Raw genomic sequence first — 19,624 nt, 5'->3', positions numbered from 1 at the left:
TTATAAAGTGAGAAGTCGTTGATTTATAAAGTTAGAAGCCATTGATTTACAAATTGAGAAGGCATTGATTTAAAAAGGGAGAGAAGTCATTGGTTTATAAAGTGAAAAGTTATTAGTTTATAAAGTGAACAGTCAATGGATCATAAAATGAGAAGTCATCGGTTTATAAAGTGAGAAGTCATTGGTTTATTAAATGAAAAGTCATTGGTTTGTAAAGTGAGAAGTCATTGGTTTATAAAAGGAGAAGTCATTGGTTTATAAAGTGAGAAGTCGTTGGTTTATTAAATGAAAAGTCATTGGTTTGTAAAGTGAGAAGTCATTGGTTTATAAAAGGAGAAGTCATTGGTTTATAAAGTGAGAAGTCGTTGGTTTATAAAGTGAGAAGTCATTGGTTTATAAATTGAGAAGTCATTGGTTTATAAAGTGAAAAGTCATTGGTTTATAAAGTAAGAAGACATTGGTTTATGAAGTGAAAAGTATTTGATTTATAAAGTGAAAAAGTCATTGGTTTATAAAGTAAGAAGACATTGGTTTATGAAGTGAAAAGTATTTGATTTATAAAGTGATAAGTCATTGGTTTATAAATTGAGAAGTCATTGGTTTATAAAGTGAGAAATCGTTGGTTTATGAAGTGAAAAGTCATTGGTTTATAAAGTGAAAAGTCATTGGTTTATAAAGCGAAAAGTCATTTGTTTATAAAGTGAGAAATCATTGATTTAAAAAGGGAGAGAAGTCATTGGTTTATAAAGTGAAAAGTTATTAGTTTATAAAGTGAACAGTCATTGGTTTATAAATGAGAAGTCATTGGTTTATTAAATGAGAAGTCATTAGTTTATAAAGTGAGAAGTCAATGGATCATAAAGTGAGAAGTCATCGGTTTATAAAGTGAGAAGTCATTGGTTTATTAAATGAAAAGTCATTGGTTTGTAAAGTGAGAAGTCATTGGTTTATAAAAGGAGAAGTCATTGGTTTATAAAGTGAGAAGTCGTTGGTTTATAAAGTGAGAAGTCATTGGTTTATAAATTGAGAAGTCATTGCTTTATAAAGTGAAAAGTCATTGGTTTATAAAGTAAGAAGACATTGGTTTATGAAGTGAAAAGTATTTGATTTATAAAGTGAAAAAGTCATTGGTTTATAAAGTAAGAAGACATTGGTTTATGAAGTGAAAAGTATTTGATTTATAAAGTGATAAGTCATTGGTTTATAAATTGAGAAGTCATTGGTTTATAAAGTGAGAAATCGTTGGTTTATGAAGTGAAAAGTCATTGGTTTATAAAGTGAAAAGTCATTGGTTTATAAAGTGAAAAGTCATTTGTTTATAAAGTGAGAAATCATTGGTTTATTAAGTGAGAAGTCATTGGTTTATAAAGTGAAAAGTCATTTGTTTTTTTAAAGGAGAAGTCATTGTTTTATGAAGTGAGAAGTCATTGTTTATAAGGTGAGAAGTCATCTGTTAATAAAGTGAGAAGTCATTGGTTTATAAAAGGAGAAGTCATCGGTTTATTAAGTGAAAAGTTATTGGTTTATTAAGTGAGAGAAGTTATTGGTTTATAAGGTGAAATGTCATTGGTTTAAAAAGTGAAAAGTTATTGGTTTATAAAGTGAAAAGTCATTGGTTTATAAAGTGAAAAGTCATTGTTTTATGAAGTGAGAAGGCATTGGTTCGTAAAGTAAGGAGTCATTGGTTTATGGAGTGAAAAGACTTTGATTTATAAAGTGAAAAGACTTTGATTTAATGAGTGAGAGGTCATTGGTTTAATAAGTGAAAAGTCATTGGTTTATAAGGTGAAAAGTCATTGGTTTATAATGTGAGAAGTTATTGATTTATTGAGTGAGAAGTCATTGGTTTATAAATTGAGAAGTCATTGATTTATAAAGTGAGAAGTCATTAGTTCATTAAGTGAGAAGTCATTGGTTTATAAAAGGAGAAGTCATTGGTTTATAAAGTGCGAAGTCGTTGGTTTATAAAGTGAGAAGTCATTGGTTTATAAAGTGAGAATTCATTGGTTTATGAAGTGAAAAGTGATTGGTTCATGAAGTGAGAAGGCATTGGTTCATAAAGTAAGAAGTCATTGGTTTATGAAGTGAAAAGTATTTGATTTATAAAGTGATAAGTCATTGGTTTATAATGTGAGAATTAATTGGTTTATTGAGTGAGATAAGTCATTGATTTATAAAGTGAGAAGTCATGAGTTCATGAAGTGAGAAGTCATTGGTTTATAAAGTGAGAAGTCGTTGGTTTATAAAGTGAGAAGTCATTGATTTATAAAGTTAGAAGCCATTGATTTACAAATTGAGAAGGCATTGATTTAAAAAGGGAGAGAAGTCATTGGTTTATAAAGTGAAAAGTTATTAGTTTATAAAGTGAACAGTCATTGGTTTATAAATGAGAAGTCATTGGTTTATTAAATGAGAAGTCATTAGTTTATAAAGTGAGAAGTCAATGGATCATAAAGTGAGAAGTCATCGGTTTATAAAGTGAGAAGTCATTGGTTTATTAAATGAAAAGTCATTGGTTTGTAAAGTGAGAAGTCATTGGTTTATAAAGTGAGAAGTCATTAGTTTATAAAGTGAGAAGTCAATGGATCATAAAGTGAGAAGTCATCGGTTTATAAAGTGAGAAGTCATTGGTTTATTAAATGAAAAGTCATTGGTTTGTAAAGTGAGAAGTCATTGGTTTATAAAGTGAGAAGTCATTAGTTTATAAAGTGAGAAGTCAATGGATCATAAAGTGAGAAGTCATTGGTTTATAAAGTGAGAAGTCATTGGTTTGTAAAGTGAGAAGTCATTGGTTTATAAAGTGAGAAGTCATTGTTTTATAAAGTGAGAGGTCAATGGATCATAAAGTGAGAAATCATTGGTTTATAAAGTGAGAAGTCATTGGTTTGTAAAGTGAGAAGTCATTGTTTTATAAAGTGAGAAGTCAATGGATCATAAAGTGAGAAGTCATCGGTTTATAAAGTGAGAAGTCATTGGTTTATAAAGTGAGAAGTCATTGGTTTGTAAAGTGAGAAGTCATTGGTTTATAAAGTGAGAAGTCAATGGATCATAAAGTGAGAAGTTATCGGTTTATGAAGTGAGAGGTCATTGTTTATAAGGTGAGAAGTCATAAGTTCATTAAGTGAGAAGTCATTGGTTTATAAAAGGAGAAGTCATTGGTTTATAAAGTGAGAAGTCATAAGTTCATTGAGTGAGAAGTCATTGGTTTATAAAAGGAGAAGTCATTGGTTTATAAAGTGAGAAGTCATAAGTTCATTAAGTGAGAAGTTATTGGTTCATAAAGTGAGAAGTCGTTGGTTTATAAAGTGAGAAGTCATTGGTTTATTAAAGGAGAAGTCATTGGTTTATTAAATGAAAAGTCATTGGTTTGAAATGTAAGAAGTCAATGGATCATAAAGTGAGAAGTTATCGGTTTATGAAGTGAGAGGTCATTGTTTATAAGGTGAGAAGTCATAAGTTCATTAAGTGAGAAGTCATTGGTTTATAAAAGGAGAAGTCATTGGTTTATAAAGTGAGAAGTCATAAGTTCATTGAGTGAGAAGTCATTGGTTTATAAAAGGAGAAGTCATTGGTTTATAAAGTGAGAAGTCATAAGTTCATTAAGTGAGAAGTTATTGGTTCATAAAGTGAGAAGTCGTTGGTTTATAAAGTGAGAAGTCATTGGTTTATTAAAGGAGAAGTCATTGGTTTATTAAATGAAAAGTCATTGGTTTGAAATGTAAGAAGTCATCGGTTTATTGAGTGAGAGAAGTCATTGGTTTATAAAGTGAGAAGTCATTGGTTCATAAAGCGAGAAGTCATTGTTTTATAAAGTGTGAAGTCTTTGTTTATGAAGTAAGAAGTTATTGGTTTATAAAGTGAAAAGTCATTGGTTTATGAAGTGAAACGTTATTGGTTTATAAAGTGAACAGTCATTAGTTTATGAAGTGAAAAGTCAATGGTTTGTAATGTAGGAAGTCATCGGCTTATTGAGTGAGAGAAGTCATTGGTTTATAAAGTGAGCAGTCATTGGTTTATTAAGTGAGAAGTCATTGGTTTATAAAGTGAAAAGTCATTGGTTTGTAATGTAACAAGTCATCGGTTTATTGAGTGAGAGAAGTCATTGGTTTATAAAGTGAGCAGTCATCGGTTTATTAAGTGAGAAGTCATTGGTTTATAAAGTGAGAAGTCATTGGTTTGTAATGTAACAAGTCATCGGTTTATTGAGTGAGAGACGTAATTGGTTTATAAAGTGAGAAGTCATTGGTTTATTAAAGGAGAAGTCATTGGTTTATAAAGTGAAAAGTCATTGGTTTGTAATGTAAGAAGTCATCGGTTTATTGAGTGAGAAGTCATTGTTTTAAAAAGTGAGAAGTCATTGGTTTATAAAGTGAAAAGTCACTGGTTTGTAATGTAACAAGTCATCGGTTTATTGAGTGAGAGAAGTCATTGGTTTATAAAGTGAGCAGTCATTGGTTTATTAAGTGAGAAGTAATTGGTTTATAAAGTGAGCAGTCATTGGTTTATTAAGTGAGAAGTCATTGGTTTATAAAGTGAGAAGTCATGTTTTATAAAGTAAGAAGTCATTGGTCTATAAAGTGAGAAGTCATTGGTCTATAAAGTGAGAAGTCATTGGTTTATAAAGTGAAAAGTCATTGGTTTATAAAATGAGAAGTCTTTGGATTATATAGTGAGAAGTCATCGGTTTATAAATTGAAAAGTCACTGGTTTATAAAGTGAGAAGTCATTGGTTTATAAAGTGAGAAGTCATTGGTTTATAAAGTGAAAAGTCATTAGTATATAAAGTGAGAAGTCATTGGTTTGTAAAGCGAGAAGTCATTGTTTTATAAAGTGAAAAGTCATAAGTTAATCAAGTGAGAAGTCATTGGTTTATAAAGTGAAAACGTATTGGTTTATAAAGTGAGAGAAGTCATTGGTTTATAAAGTGAGAAGTCATTGGTTTATAAATTGAGAAGTCATTGGTTTATAAATTGAGAAGTCATCGGTTTATGAAGTGAGAGGTCATTGTTTATAAGGTGAGAAGTCATAAGTTCATTAAGTGAGAAGTCATTGGTTTATAAAAGGAGAAGTCATTGGTTTATAAAGTGAGAAGTCATAAGTTCATTGAGTGAGAAGTCATTGGTTTATAAAAGGAGAAGTCATTGGTTCATAAAGTGAGAAGTCGTTGGTTTATAAAGTGAGAAGTCATTGGTTTATTAAAGGAGAAGTCATTGGTTTATTAAATGAAAAGTCATTGGTTTGAAATGTAAGAAGTCATCGGTTTATTGAGTGAGAGAAGTCATTGGTTTATAAAGTGAGAAGTCATTGGTTCATAAAGCGAGAAGTCATTGTTTTATAAAGTGTGAAGTCTTTGTTTATGAAGTAAGAAGTTATTGGTTTATAAAGTGAAAAGTCATTGGTTTATGATGTGAAACGTTATTGGTTTATAAAGTGAACAGTCATTAGTTTATGAAGTGAAAAGTCAATGGTATGTAATGTAGGAAGTCATCGGCTTATTGAGTGAGAGAAGTCATTGGTTTATAAAGTGAGCAGTCATTGGTTTATTAAGTGAGAAGTCATTGGTTTATAAAGTGAAAAGTCATTGGTTTGTAATGTAACAAGTCATCGGTTTATTGAGTGAGAGAAGTCATTGGTTTATAAAGTGAGCAGTCATCGGTTTATTAAGTGAGAAGTCATTGGTTTATAAAGTGAGAAGTCATTGGTTTATAAAGTGAAAAGTCATTGGTTTGTAATGTAAGAAGTCATCGGTTTATTGAGTGAGAAGTCATTGTTTTAAAAAGTGAGAAGTCATTTGTTTATAAAGTGAAAAGTCACTGGTTTGTAATGTAACAAGTCATCGGTTTATTGAGTGAGAGAAGTCATTGGTTTATAAAGTGAGCAGTCATTGGTTTATTAAGTGAGAAGTCATTGGTTTATAAAGTGAGAAGTCATGTTTTATAAAGTAAGAAGTCATTGGTCTATAAAGTGAGAAGTCATTGGTCTATAAAGTGAGAAGTCATTGGTTTATAAAGTGAAAAGTCATTGGTTTATAAAATGAGAAGTCTTTGGATTATATAGTGAGAAGTCATCGGTTTATAAATTGAAAAGTCACTGGTTTATAAAGTGAGAAGTCATTGGTTTATAAAGTGAGAAGTCATTGGTTTATAAAGTGAAAAGTCATTAGTATATAAAGTGAGAAGTCATTGGTTTGTAAAGCGAGAAGTCATTGTTTTATAAAGTGAAAAGTCATAAGTTAATCAAGTGAGAAGTCATTGGTTTATAAAGTGAAAACGTATTGGTTTATAAAGTGAGAGAAGTCATTGGTTTATAAAGTGAGAAGTCATTGGTTTATAAATTGAGAAGTCATTGGTTTATAAAGTGAGAAGTCATTGGTTTATAAATTGAGAAGTCGTTGGTTTATAAAGTGAGAAGTCATTGGTTTATAAATTGAAAAGTCACTGGTTTATAAAGTGAGAAATGATTGGTTTATACAGTGAGAAGTCATTGGTTTATAAAGTGGGATGTCGAAGGTTTATAAATTGAGAAGTCATTGGTTTATAAAGTGAGAAGTCATTGGTTTATAAAGTGAGCAGTCATTGGTTTATTAAGTGAGAAGTCATTGGTTTATAAAGTGAGCAGTCATTGGTTTATTAAGTGAGAAGTCATTGGTTTATAAAGTGAGAAGTCATTGGTTTGTAAAGTGAGAAGTCATTGGTTTATAAAGTGAGAAGTCAATGGATCATAAAGTGAGAAGTCATCGGTTTATGAAGTGAGAGGTCATTGTTTATAAGGTGAGAAGTCATAAGTTCATTAAGTGACAAGTCATTGGTTTATAAAAGGAGAAGTCATTGGTTTATAAAGTGAGAAGTCATAAGTTCATTGAGTGAGAAGTCATTGGTTTATAAAAGGAGAAGTCATTGGTTTATAAAGTGAGAAGTCATAAGTTCATTAAGTGAGAAGTTATTGGTTCATAAAGTGAGAAGTCGTTGGTTTATAAAGTGAGAAGTCATTGGTTTATTAAAGGAGAAGTCATTGGTTTATTAAATGAAAAGTCATTGGTTTGAAATGTAAGAAGTCATCGGTTTATTGAGTGAGAGAAGTCATTGGTTTATAAAGTGAGAAGTCATTGGTTCATAAAGCGAGAAGTCATTGTTTTATAAAGTGTGAAGTCTTTGTTTATGAAGTAAGAAGTTATTGGTTTATAAAGTGAAAAGTCATTGGTTTATGAAGTGAAACGTTATTGGTTTATAAAGTGAGCAGTCATTGGTTTATTAAGTGAGAAGTCATTGGTTTATAAAGTGAAAAGTCATTGGTTTGTAATGTAACAAGTCATCGGTTTATTGAGTGAGAGAAGTCATTGGTTTATAAAGTGAGCAGTCATCGGTTTATTAAGTGAGAAGTCATTGGTTTATAAAAGGAGAAGTCATTGGTTTATAAAGTGAGAAGTCATAAGTTCATTGAGTGAGAAGTCATTGGTTTATAAAAGGAGAAGTCATTGGTTTATAAAGTGAGAAGTCATAAGTTCATTGAGTGAGAAGTCATTGGTTTATAAAAGGAGAAGTCATTGGTTCATAAAGTGAGAAGTCGTTGGTTTATAAAGTGAGAAGTCATTGGTTTATTAAAGGAGAAGTCATTGGTTTATTAAATGAAAAGTCATTGGTTTGAAATGTAAGAAGTCATCGGTTTATTGAGTGAGAGAAGTCATTGGTTTATAAAGTGAGAAGTCATTGGTTCATAAAGCGAGAAGTCATTGTTTTATAAAGTGTGAAGTCTTTGTTTATGAAGTAAGAAGTTATTGGTTTATAAAGTGAAAAGTCATTGGTTTATGATGTGAAACGTTATTGGTTTATAAAGTGAACAGTCATTAGTTTATGAAGTGAAAAGTCAATGGTATGTAATGTAGGAAGTCATCGGCTTATTGAGTGAGAGAAGTCATTGGTTTATAAAGTGAGCAGTCATTGGTTTATTAAGTGAGAAGTCATTGGTTTATAAAGTGAAAAGTCATTGGTTTGTAATGTAACAAGTCATCGGTTTATTGAGTGAGAGAAGTCATTGGTTTATAAAGTGAGCAGTCATCGGTTTATTAAGTGAGAAGTCATTGGTTTATAAAGTGAGAAGTCATTGGTTTATAAAGTGAAAAGTCATTGGTTTGTAATGTAAGAAGTCATCGGTTTATTGAGTGAGAAGTCATTGTTTTAAAAAGTGAGAAGTCATTTGTTTATAAAGTGAAAAGTCACTGGTTTGTAATGTAACAAGTCATCGGTTTATTGAGTGAGAGAAGTCATTGGTTTATAAAGTGAGCAGTCATTGGTTTATTAAGTGAGAAGTCATTGGTTTATAAAGTGAGAAGTCATGTTTTATAAAGTAAGAAGTCATTGGTCTATAAAGTGAGAAGTCATTGGTCTATAAAGTGAGAAGTCATTGGTTTATAAAGTGAAAAGTCATTGGTTTATAAAATGAGAAGTCTTTGGATTATATAGTGAGAAGTCATCGGTTTATAAATTGAAAAGTCACTGGTTTATAAAGTGAGAAGTCATTGGTTTATAAAGTGAGAAGTCATTGGTTTATAAAGTGAAAAGTCATTAGTATATAAAGTGAGAAGTCATTGGTTTGTAAAGCGAGAAGTCATTGTTTTATAAAGTGAAAAGTCATAAGTTAATCAAGTGAGAAGTCATTGGTTTATAAAGTGAAAACGTATTGGTTTATAAAGTGAGAGAAGTCATTGGTTTATAAAGTGAGAAGTCATTGGTTTATAAATTGAGAAGTCATTGGTTTATAAAGTGAGAAGTCATTGGTTTATAAATTGAGAAGTCGTTGGTTTATAAAGTGAGAAGTCATTGGTTTATAAATTGAAAAGTCACTGGTTTATAAAGTGAGAAATGATTGGTTTATACAGTGAGAAGTCATTGGTTTATAAAGTGGGATGTCGAAGGTTTATAAATTGAGAAGTCATTGGTTTATAAAGTGAGAAGTCATTGGTTTATAAAGTGAGCAGTCATTGGTTTATTAAGTGAGAAGTCATTGGTTTATAAAGTGAGCAGTCATTGGTTTATTAAGTGAGAAGTCATTGGTTTATAAAGTGAGAAGTCATTGGTTTGTAAAGTGAGAAGTCATTGGTTTATAAAGTGAGAAGTCAATGGATCATAAAGTGAGAAGTCATCGGTTTATGAAGTGAGAGGTCATTGTTTATAAGGTGAGAAGTCATAAGTTCATTAAGTGACAAGTCATTGGTTTATAAAAGGAGAAGTCATTGGTTTATAAAGTGAGAAGTCATAAGTTCATTGAGTGAGAAGTCATTGGTTTATAAAAGGAGAAGTCATTGGTTTATAAAGTGAGAAGTCATAAGTTCATTAAGTGAGAAGTTATTGGTTCATAAAGTGAGAAGTCGTTGGTTTATAAAGTGAGAAGTCATTGGTTTATTAAAGGAGAAGTCATTGGTTTATTAAATGAAAAGTCATTGGTTTGAAATGTAAGAAGTCATCGGTTTATTGAGTGAGAGAAGTCATTGGTTTATAAAGTGAGAAGTCATTGGTTCATAAAGCGAGAAGTCATTGTTTTATAAAGTGTGAAGTCTTTGTTTATGAAGTAAGAAGTTATTGGTTTATAAAGTGAAAAGTCATTGGTTTATGAAGTGAAACGTTATTGGTTTATAAAGTGAGCAGTCATTGGTTTATTAAGTGAGAAGTCATTGGTTTATAAAGTGAAAAGTCATTGGTTTGTAATGTAACAAGTCATCGGTTTATTGAGTGAGAGAAGTCATTGGTTTATAAAGTGAGCAGTCATCGGTTTATTAAGTGAGAAGTCATTGGTTTATAAAGTGGGAAGTCATTGGTTTGTAATGTAAGAAGTCATCGGTTTATTGAGTGAGAAGTCATTGTTTTAAAAAGTGAGAAGTCATTGGTTTATAAAGTGAAAAGTCACTGGTTTGTAATGTAACAAGTCATCGGTTTATTGAGTGAGAGAAGTCATTGGTTTATAAAGTGAGCAGTCATTGGTTTATTAAGTGAGAAGTCATTGGTTTATAAAGTGAGCAGTCATTGGTTTATTAAGTGAGAAGTCATTGGTTTATAAAGTGAGAAGTCATGTTTTATAAAGTAAGAAGTCATTGGTCTATAAAGTGAGAAGTCATTGGTCTATAAAGTGAGAAGTCATTGGTTTATAAAGTGAAAAGTCATTGGTTTATAAAATGAGAAGTCTTTGGATTATATAGTGAGAAGTCATCGGTTTATAAATTGAAAAGTCACTGGTTTATAAAGTGAGAAGTCATTGGTTTATAAAGTGAGAAGTCATTGGTTTATAAAGTGAAAAGTCATTAGTATATAAAGTGAGAAGTCATTGGTTTGTAAAGCGAGAAGTCATTGTTTTATAAAGTGAAAAGTCATAAGTTAATCAAGTGAGAAGTCATTGGTTTATAAAGTGAAAACGTATTGGTTTATAAAGTGAGAGAAGTCATTGGTTTATAAAGTGAGAAGTCATTGGTTTATAAATTGAGAAGTCATTGGTTTATAAAGTGAGAAGTCATTGGTTTATAAATTGAGAAGTCATTGGTTTATAAAGTGAGAAGTCATTGGTTTATAAATTGAAAAGTCACTGGTTTATAAAGTGAGAAATGATTGGTTTATACAGTGAGAAGTCATTGGTTTATAAAGTGGGATGTCGAAGGTTTATAAAGTGAAAAGTCATTGGTTTATACAGTGAGAAGTCATCGGTTTATAAAGTGGGATGTCGAAGGTTTATAAAGTGAAAAGTCATTGGTTTATACAGTGAGAAGTCATCAGTTTATAAAGTGGGATGTCGAAGGTTTATAAAGTGAAAAGTCATTGGTTTATAAAGTGAGAAGTCATCGGTTTATAAAGTGGGATGTCGAAGGTTTATAAAGTGAAAAGTTATTGGTTTATAAAGTGGGATGTCGAAGGTTTATAAAGTGAAAAGTCATTGGTTCATACAGTGAGAAGTCATCGGTTTATAAAGTGGGATGTCGAAGGTTTATAAAGTGAAAAGTCATTGGTTTATAAAGTGAGAAGTCATTGTTTTATAAAGTGAGAAGTCAATTTTTATAAAGTAAGAAGTCATTGTTTTATAAAGTAAAAAGTCATTGGTTTATAAAGTGAGAAGACATTGGTTTAAATAGCAAGTTTGTCAGTGGAAATGTAGAAACATGTAGAATGAGACATGAACACATGAGAGGTTGAATGTTTTAGTACCAAGACACTGTCTGTGACGCAGCTCTGGGTGGTGAACTATCAAGGTGTGGAGAGAGTGAGAGAAGCACTTGCACTGGAGGATGTGTTTAACCTCTTGACCTCTTTGTTGCCTTTGACTGGCAGGTGCAGTGAGAGTGAAGATGATGTCACTCTTCCCACGGGGATTTGTGAAGGTAAACTGAGCTGTGTGTGTGTGTGAGTGTGTGTGTGGGTCAGTGTCGTGTGTATGTGTGTGTCAGTGTCGTGTTGCTGCACAACTGTAAAGGGTGGAGCAGCATGTGACCTTGTCTTGCAGGAGCAACTGTGATTTAAAACTTACGCAGAAAATGAGTCACGGCAGGTTGACCCCAAAACACCATGAGACAAAGAGGGGGGCGGGGGGTAGACGGGTCAAGGGGGGTCAGAGATGAGTGACTCTTCTAGACAACAGATTATTAGAGCAGAATCGTCTCTCCGACGCACACAAACACACAGGCACGTGAACAAAGACACACAGATGTACACAAACACACATTCAGTCACAGTTGAGCAGGTTTAACCAACACTGTGAAGACGACTCAGTGTTACACACCAACAACCTTTAACTCCTATCATCACGTTTTCTTCCATCTTTACTGTCTGCGGTGAGTATTTCTGTCGTCTGTTCTGCACACCTTTCTTCTCGTCTGAAGCTTCAGTTCAGTTGCCTGGGAAGGAGGGAGACGACGCTGGTCTGTGTAAACTGTAATAATGTGGAGTGAACCCTTCACACACCTAAACACACCTCAGAGCCTCATCTAGCCATTTCTCTCTGTTGCCATGGCTGGTCCAGGGGATCGGTGTGGGGGCCGACTGGAGCAGTCACCTTGATAAATGACCCTCATACTGCTGGACGTCTCCGGGGTAAATGCCACACAAACACACACACACACACCGGTCGAGAGTCCAGCTGACACACACCAGCTTCACTTTACATGCTAATTGGAAGAAGAGCTCTTCGACAAATAGCCGTTTAATGAATGCTGTCGTCTGAGTCCACGACATTCCTGCAGCAGGAGACGAGTTTGGGGTGAAGGGGTCGCGACGGGGTCACTTACACGTGACCTCATGAGAAGTTAGAGGAGTCATCGTCGCTCGAATTCTTACTTCTGTGAACTTTTTCACAAAAAAAAGGACATTTCTAGAAACTTGACCCATAATTTGATGTCATTAATCTGTGATGGTTCCCAAAATTCTAACTTTACTCATTTTCTACTCACCCTCATGTCGTCTAAGAGTTGGGTTTATTTTCAGAGTAATCTGTTCTTTTTAGGGTTATAGACAAAAATGTTTGTTCATTTTAATGTAGCAACTGGAGCTCAGTTGTCTTCGTCCAAAAAGACACTTAAGAACATCCAAATACCTTCATACTGCTCGTATGTAACGTCCTTCTTGTATTGAAGCCTCGACATAAGGAATTATTCCAGAAAAAATCAAAGAATTCTAAATTTTTCTACAATTTCCTCAGGCTTCAATGCAAGGGGTACGTCACAGGCGAGCAGTATGAAGGTATTTGGATGTTCTTAAGTGTCTTTTTGGACGAAGATGAAGACAACTGAGCTCCAGTCGCTACATTTAAATGAACAAACATTTTTGTCTATATCTCATATACATAATATACTGTATGTCTATAATGTCTGTATACACGTCTGTAAAAGAACAGATTACTGTGAAAATAATCCCAACCCTTAGTCGACATGAGGGTGAGTAAAAAATTGAAGTTTGAATTTTAATGACTTCCTCACAAACTCAAAATAATGTGATTGTGTCACAAGTGGATCGATAAAGTTTCATCCATACAAACAGAGCTCTTTGGCGCCGCAGGCTAACACATCCTCTCCTCCTTCTCCGAGCGTTAGTGGGTCAAAGACCTTCAGCGGAGTCGCCCTCTCAGTGATTCCTTCCGGGCCATTTCTCCCACACCCGCTCCGCTGAACGCCGTCCTTGATCGTTAAACTATCAGCCCCCCGAGGAGAAACATCCTCCACGCTACGCCGAGCAGAGAACGATAATGTGTCTGTGCTCGCACCCTGACAGTCATCAATAATTCACACGCAGCCTCTCCAGAGCCCGAAATAAACACACGGTCCACGGACTTCACGCTCAACCCTCGTCAAAATGCATCTGAGACGGGCCAGATTTAAAGTCTGAACAAAGTTTGACTCTGAGACGATCAACAGAGTAGTGAAAATATGACCTTGACTCAGCGACGATTAAAAAACAAGAAGAAGGAGGGCGATGAAAAGAAGTGGATGAATACACATTGTGAAGAAAAACAAGAACAACAAAATCAGGATGACAAATACACAAACAAGGAGGAGATGAAAGCAGCACAAGTAGGAGAATAACACATACAAGAACCATAAGCAGAAGAAAATGATTGGAAGAAGAAACAGAATGAGTAAGAGGAAAAAAAAGACAAGTGCAAAGCAATGTTAGAATAAGTAGAAAAAGAAAATTAACAAGAAGAACCAGAGTTAAGAAAAGAGATGGCGACGAACGACATGGATAGGAAAGACACGAGTAATAGGATGAAGATTAAGTATAAAAAGAGTGAGAATCAAAAGAAAAAAGAAAAATCGTAGGAAAGAAAAGCAAAAAGCAAGAAAAGACGGGGAAGAAGAAGACAGTCGGGAATAAAGAAAGAGCAAAAATAGAAGAACAAGAACGGATGCAAGAAGCAGAAAAACATGGAACGAAAAAACAGAACTTGTAGGAAAGAAAACAGAGAACAAGGTGAAGAAGAGCAAATAGAACCGGAAATGAAATGTTGAAGAAAGACCAGATGAAGGACAAGAACAACCAGAAGAAAAGGAACAACAACTTGAGCAAGTAGAAAATCAACAAGACCAAAAAAAGACTAGATAGAAAAGAACAATAAAACAAGGAGAACATGTGGAACAAGGAACAGTATGAGACCTCAGCAAGTCTCCAGGACTTCCATTCTCAAACCCAAGTTCAAGTATTTCGCAAACACATTGCAAGTGTAAGATCATTTCTTTATTTTTTATGTTATTTTATTATTTTAGTTGAAATGATTTACTTGTAAAAATCATCCATTTATTGGGACTTCACAGGACTTTTCTATTAATAAAATGTTATTTTAATACCAACGATTTTTCTCTTTATTTTTTTTCAATAATATAATAATGAATCCTTTTGTGATTCAACTTTGAACCAGGATGTTCAATGATTGTATTTCAAAAATTGTCTCGTGAAGCAGGTGAAGGTCTCGAGTGTTGTGTTACTCACAGCCTCTCGGTCCCTCTGGGGATGTTCTTGGGGACGGCGTGGATCCCCAGACCGTGGCAGTCCACGGTGGTCCCCAGGCAGCTGCAGGGAGGGGGACAGGCCCCCGCGCCTCCTCGCCCCGCCAGCAGCAGCAGCAGCAGCAGCGGCGGCGGCAGCATCTTCTGGACCCGGTCCCGGCTCTGGCTCTCTCCTGCGGACATGCTGGGAGGAAGTTGAGAGTGAGAAGTTGCCACTGGAGCGTGGAGAGGAGTGACAAGTGGACCCTCCCTCCTCTGGTTCTGACGGCGCTGCTCCTCCTCGCGCGGCTCCTCGTCCAGTCATTGTGCAGACACACTTGGAGGGAGAAGAAAGGGGAGAGAGGGGGGGAGACTCCCTCCTCTCTCTCTCTTTCTCTCTCTCTCTCTTTCTCTCTCTCTCTCTCCCTCTCTCCCTCTCTCTCTCATCAGAACCTTTTCAAATAACAGCTCCTCCCTCTCTACTAGAGTCCAGCTCGCTCGACCATATGTCATTACAGCAAATGATCCGAGCATCTGCTCGATTATTATTTTTTATTTATCTTTAATATTAATATTTATATTTCAAGCGTTTTAATTCATTCATAAACATTGACGATATTGTAAGTTTGTATAATTATTTTTATTTTATTATTTATTATTATTATTGCTCTGATGCGTTCACGGTCAGATTGTGATCTTGGTTTGTGTCGTCATATCCGGTGTCTATGGGAGCGCTCCTGTGCTTAGCTCGTTGGTGACGTCACGTTTGTGCAACTCTGACCATCACACAACGTCACAAAAGTAACGGAGAAGCGTCTCAGTAGAGAGACCCTGAAAGTTGCATTTTTTTTATTTATACAAGTTTTTTTTATTGTTGTTTTTTATTTGCCGTGTCTTTGTGTGTGTTGAGTGGGTGGAAAGTATCTGTGACTGTCCTGGACAAGTTGTTATAATTTCTCTTCACATTTATAATCATTTGGTTTATTGTGTATGATGTATGTTGTAACATAATTAAAATGTGTTTTCATTAACATCTGAACAAGGAGCATAATAAACATTATAATTCATCATTAGCTGTTGTGTTGGTTTCTACACGTCATTCATATTGTCTAGTTAAGACCACAAACTAATACAAGTTACAAACATGGTCTGCAGACATGTACGCACCAATACAACACCTAACAATGTAACTATGGAATTAAATCAACAAAAAGAGAAACAAGAGGAAACCACGAATGAACAAATCGTCACAATTATTACTTAAAGCAGCAAAACACAAGATAAGCTTTTTGTTTTTGCCCATCGGTGTCATAGAGCCTCTGTTGCGCTGTTGCCAAACACCTCTTGTGCAGTTGTGAACAAACTGAGATAAAGTTCCTCGTTGTATCACTTTTTTCGTTTTAACAAATATTAAACATTACAAGACATTAACCAACACAAGTATCAAACACTTAACAAAACAATGACGATCTACAAACATCAGCTTTAAATGCTCACGGAGGCGACTGTATCCTCTCGTCCTCGGTCATCGTTCATGATCTTGCGTATTGGTAATTGTATTGGTCCTTCAGCTAGCATCGAGGGCGTAATTACTGCTGCCACCTAGTGGCCAGAAGTTAAATGAAATGAACTAACAACATGTTAATTGTAAATGAAATATGACTATTTTATTTTACACACAACCTACCGAAATATAAACCATAAAAGAACTAAGAGAAATTAAAAATGCGATTAAAAGAAAACATAGAATGAAATTATTAAGATTATTATCGATATAGAGGGCGCACGGTGGCGCAGTGGTTAGCAAGAAGGTTGGCGGTTCGCTTCCAGATCTGGAGGGACTATACTTCTGATCTTTCCGTGTGGAGTTTGTATGTTCTCCCTGTGTTGCGTGGATTTACTCTGGGAACTCCCGGTTCCTCCCACAGTCCAAAAACATACAGAGGTTGATTGGGAACTTTGGGAAATTGTCCGTAGGTATGAGTGTGTTTAGAATGGTTGTGTGTCATTGTGTGCCCTTCGACGGACTGGCGTCCTGTCCAGGTTGTCCCTCACCTCTCGCCTGAGGACCATAATCTCCAGCCCCCCCATAAACCCCTTAAGGGAAGAAGCGATAGAAAATGAATGAATGAATATAATCAATATAGTTTTGTGACAAGAAACATCAGGATATTTCGAAGTATCATTAGTTTGTTGCACCCGTTCTAAGAACACTTCATTAAGGAAAACAACACAACACAATGAATCAAATAGAAAAAGGCAAACAAATTAAAGAACCTGTGAAATGATGAACAGCTAAAACACAAACTTACTACACATAACGTTTGGCTAAAAACCAGTAAAAGAAATATAAAGGTGATAGTAGTTGTTTAGTGTCAGTAGTTTTGCTGTAAAACTGTTGCTTTCAAAGCTAGGAGGAAAAAATCTCTTCCTCAAGAGGCAGTTTTGTGCGGCAGTGAAAAATTCAAATGGTGTGTGTGTAAGTGTGTGTGTGTGTCTCCACAGAAACACTGGTGACAGCTTCTGTTATTGAACTATTGCAGCAGCAGGAAAAGGGACCTGCAGCCTGAGGAATGTGGGTCAACTGGAGCGGTCATAATGGACAGTTGGGGTTAGTTGTGTTTGGAAGGAGGTCTGGGGGGGGCAGCCATGTTGACCCCTGTCCACTGCGTGAATGATGTGATGGCGACGATGTTCAGCCGGAGATCAACAGGTAAGTCGGTGAGAAGGAGGCGCCGCAAACAAAGTGGCAGCAGCTGAACAATGAGCTCCGACCGATGGAATTCTTTGAATGGTTGTTAACGAAGCTTTTTTTTTCTTAAACATTCCAGAAGTTTTGCTTTGTTCTCGGACCTGACAAGTGCTGATGTTGGCTCAGCTGCTTCTGGAGCTGATATTAAGTTAGTTAGTTAGAAAGTCATGCGTTTTAAAAAAAACTGAAACACAACCTTCAACTAGGAGTGTAAGAAAATATCCATACACTTCAATATCACAATTGGTTCGTCCACAACATCATATATCGATATTCAACGGCACTAGATCCATTTCATGTCCATTTATATATATATATAATGTTTATATACATATACATATAGAAACATATATACCGTATATATATTTTACAGAATATGTTTTCCCCAAGCATTTGCACATTGATTGTAAATTAAAACGTAGAATGATTTTAATTTATCAAAAATAATAATTAACCATAAATCATCTATCATCAAATTGATTATATATATATATATATAAATAAATATATAAATTCAATAAATGCTATTGCTTTTAATATATTATTATTATTTAAGTTAAGTGTTTGTGAGAAAAAATGAGTATTTCCGGCATTTGTTCAATTTTGTGTTGTAATTAATCTTCCGGCCGCTAGATGGCAGCGGTCATTGCGTCCTCCGCAGCTTGGGGAACAATGGAGCTTTGCAATTACTGAGGACGAGAGGATACGGCAGCTTTTAAAGCTGATTTTTGGACATATTTTGGTTTCAGAACAAATAAAAGCAGATACGACTTTTGTCAAGAGTCATGTGGGTCTGTAAATTCTGCCACACAATAGTCAAGTACTCGACAATACTACACATATATACTTGTTCCTACAGTATCACGATATATCACATTGTTTCCAGCACGACGGACTCAGGCCCAGCAGCAGAACCCTGGGTCGGGTCCATCTTATGATTCAGCGGTCGGAGGTAACAAAGGACGGCAGGGAAGCCGATCTCTGGAAGTCACGAATGATGGATAAGTGGTTGAAAATGAGATGATGGGAGAACCTCTGGCTTCTCTACCTCCTGAAGCTTTAAATCATCGTCGACGCTTCCACTTTACGTTGAATCAATTTCCATGAGCTTTGTTAGCAGCCGACACCGACTGTGATTGTATTTCTATGTGTTCTGGAGGCGGCTGGTGGCCACGCTCCATCTCCTCCCCACAGACGCTGACAACTTCATTTGAGCCGCCGCTCATCACCGCTGATGGAAAACAAATTGGCCACAGGCGCAGCACGGCTGCCGTCTTTGTGCTCAATTGAACGAGTCACTCAACGGTAATCTGCCACAAAGGGAGGGATGAGATGTTGACATCGCCGAGGGGGGGGGGACCCCGCGTCGCTCGGGCCATAATAGCCCTTGGAGGGCGAGCGAGGGAGGAAGCTCCTCCTGCAGATGCTTCGGAATTGATTTTTACATCCACGACAGATCCTTTTGTCTCAGGCGATCAATTTTTCCTCTTTTCCCGGAATCTGAAGAAACATTGGGAGTGAAGGCCTGAAGGCCTGTCGAGGGTACGACGGAAGTTACGTCATAAACAGTTTAGCTTCATTTATGTCTCAAGTTCTCCTGTTTCACTGTGAGGGTGGGAGTCATGGGTTTGAATGGGTTTGATTCTAGTCAGTGACAAACAGTCCATAATCCTTCCCAGCAAGATGTACTTGCATCAACTACTTTCATACCTACAGCGATTTGTCATCACTTGTCGCCCAATAAAAACAAACTTCACGCTATCTTTCATCTTCAAACTCGGTCCATCTGATGATAAATGTATTGGATACTATGGCAGTTTATCTAGTGGCAACTCATGGCAGTTTAGAGGACAAAAATAATCTAAATTAATTTTACCCATTTAACTTGTATTATTTTTTTATGAGCAGCGTTTACAGTTACATTTTTTCCTTCTTTTTTTTTTTCCTGAAACTGATATTTTATTATTATTTATACAATTTGAATAGTAAAATAACAAAAAATCTTTATGGAAATTTGTTTTGATTGAATTAACTTTTTTATTTAATTTGTTTTTTGATTGAAGTTACTTTTTTTCTGATTGAAGCAACATTTTTTAATTTAATAATTAGGAAACAAATCTACCTCCATACATGAGCGACATCGTTGGTATATTTTTTCTGCTGGCATTTGCCGCCCTCTAGTGGTAAGTAAGAAGCACCGCCAGATTCTTTATGAAAAAATAAAACAAGGTATTGTCGCACACGTTCTATTAGAACATTGGCTGAAACGTATATCTGTATAATAATTGTAGTTTCGACCCAATATTATTCAGGGATTTAGGCTTCAGTTTAAACCTTTTACAGAGAAATTACAAAATTCAAGTAAAAACAATCTTGTTTCAATGACAAAGTTGGACGCAGGTGAATACAACAGGGACCAATAA

At 35.1% G+C, this 19,624-nt stretch overlaps 1 protein-coding gene across 1 annotated transcript in view; it reads right to left on the bottom strand.

Moving 5' to 3' along the window:
- LOC148089038 (slit homolog 1 protein-like) overlaps window positions 1-14,653 on the bottom strand; it is a 48,562-nt gene extending 33,909 nt beyond the window's left edge. The window contains exon 1 of the mRNA XM_087783719.1: window positions 14,454-14,653. Coding sequence (XP_087639845.1) covers window positions 14,454-14,653 — 200 coding nt within the window. The remainder of the gene's footprint in view (window positions 1-14,453) is intronic.
- Between the last annotated feature and the right edge of the window lie 4,971 nt (window positions 14,654-19,624).

This window comes from Callionymus lyra, chromosome 1, assembly GCF_982586985.1.
Source record: "Callionymus lyra chromosome 1, fCalLyr1.hap1.1, whole genome shotgun sequence".
In the NCBI taxonomy this organism is placed as follows: Eukaryota; Metazoa; Chordata; class Actinopteri; order Syngnathiformes; family Callionymidae; genus Callionymus; species Callionymus lyra.
Note: the sequence above shows the minus strand (reverse complement) of the source record. Positions and strands in the feature narration are given on the sequence as shown.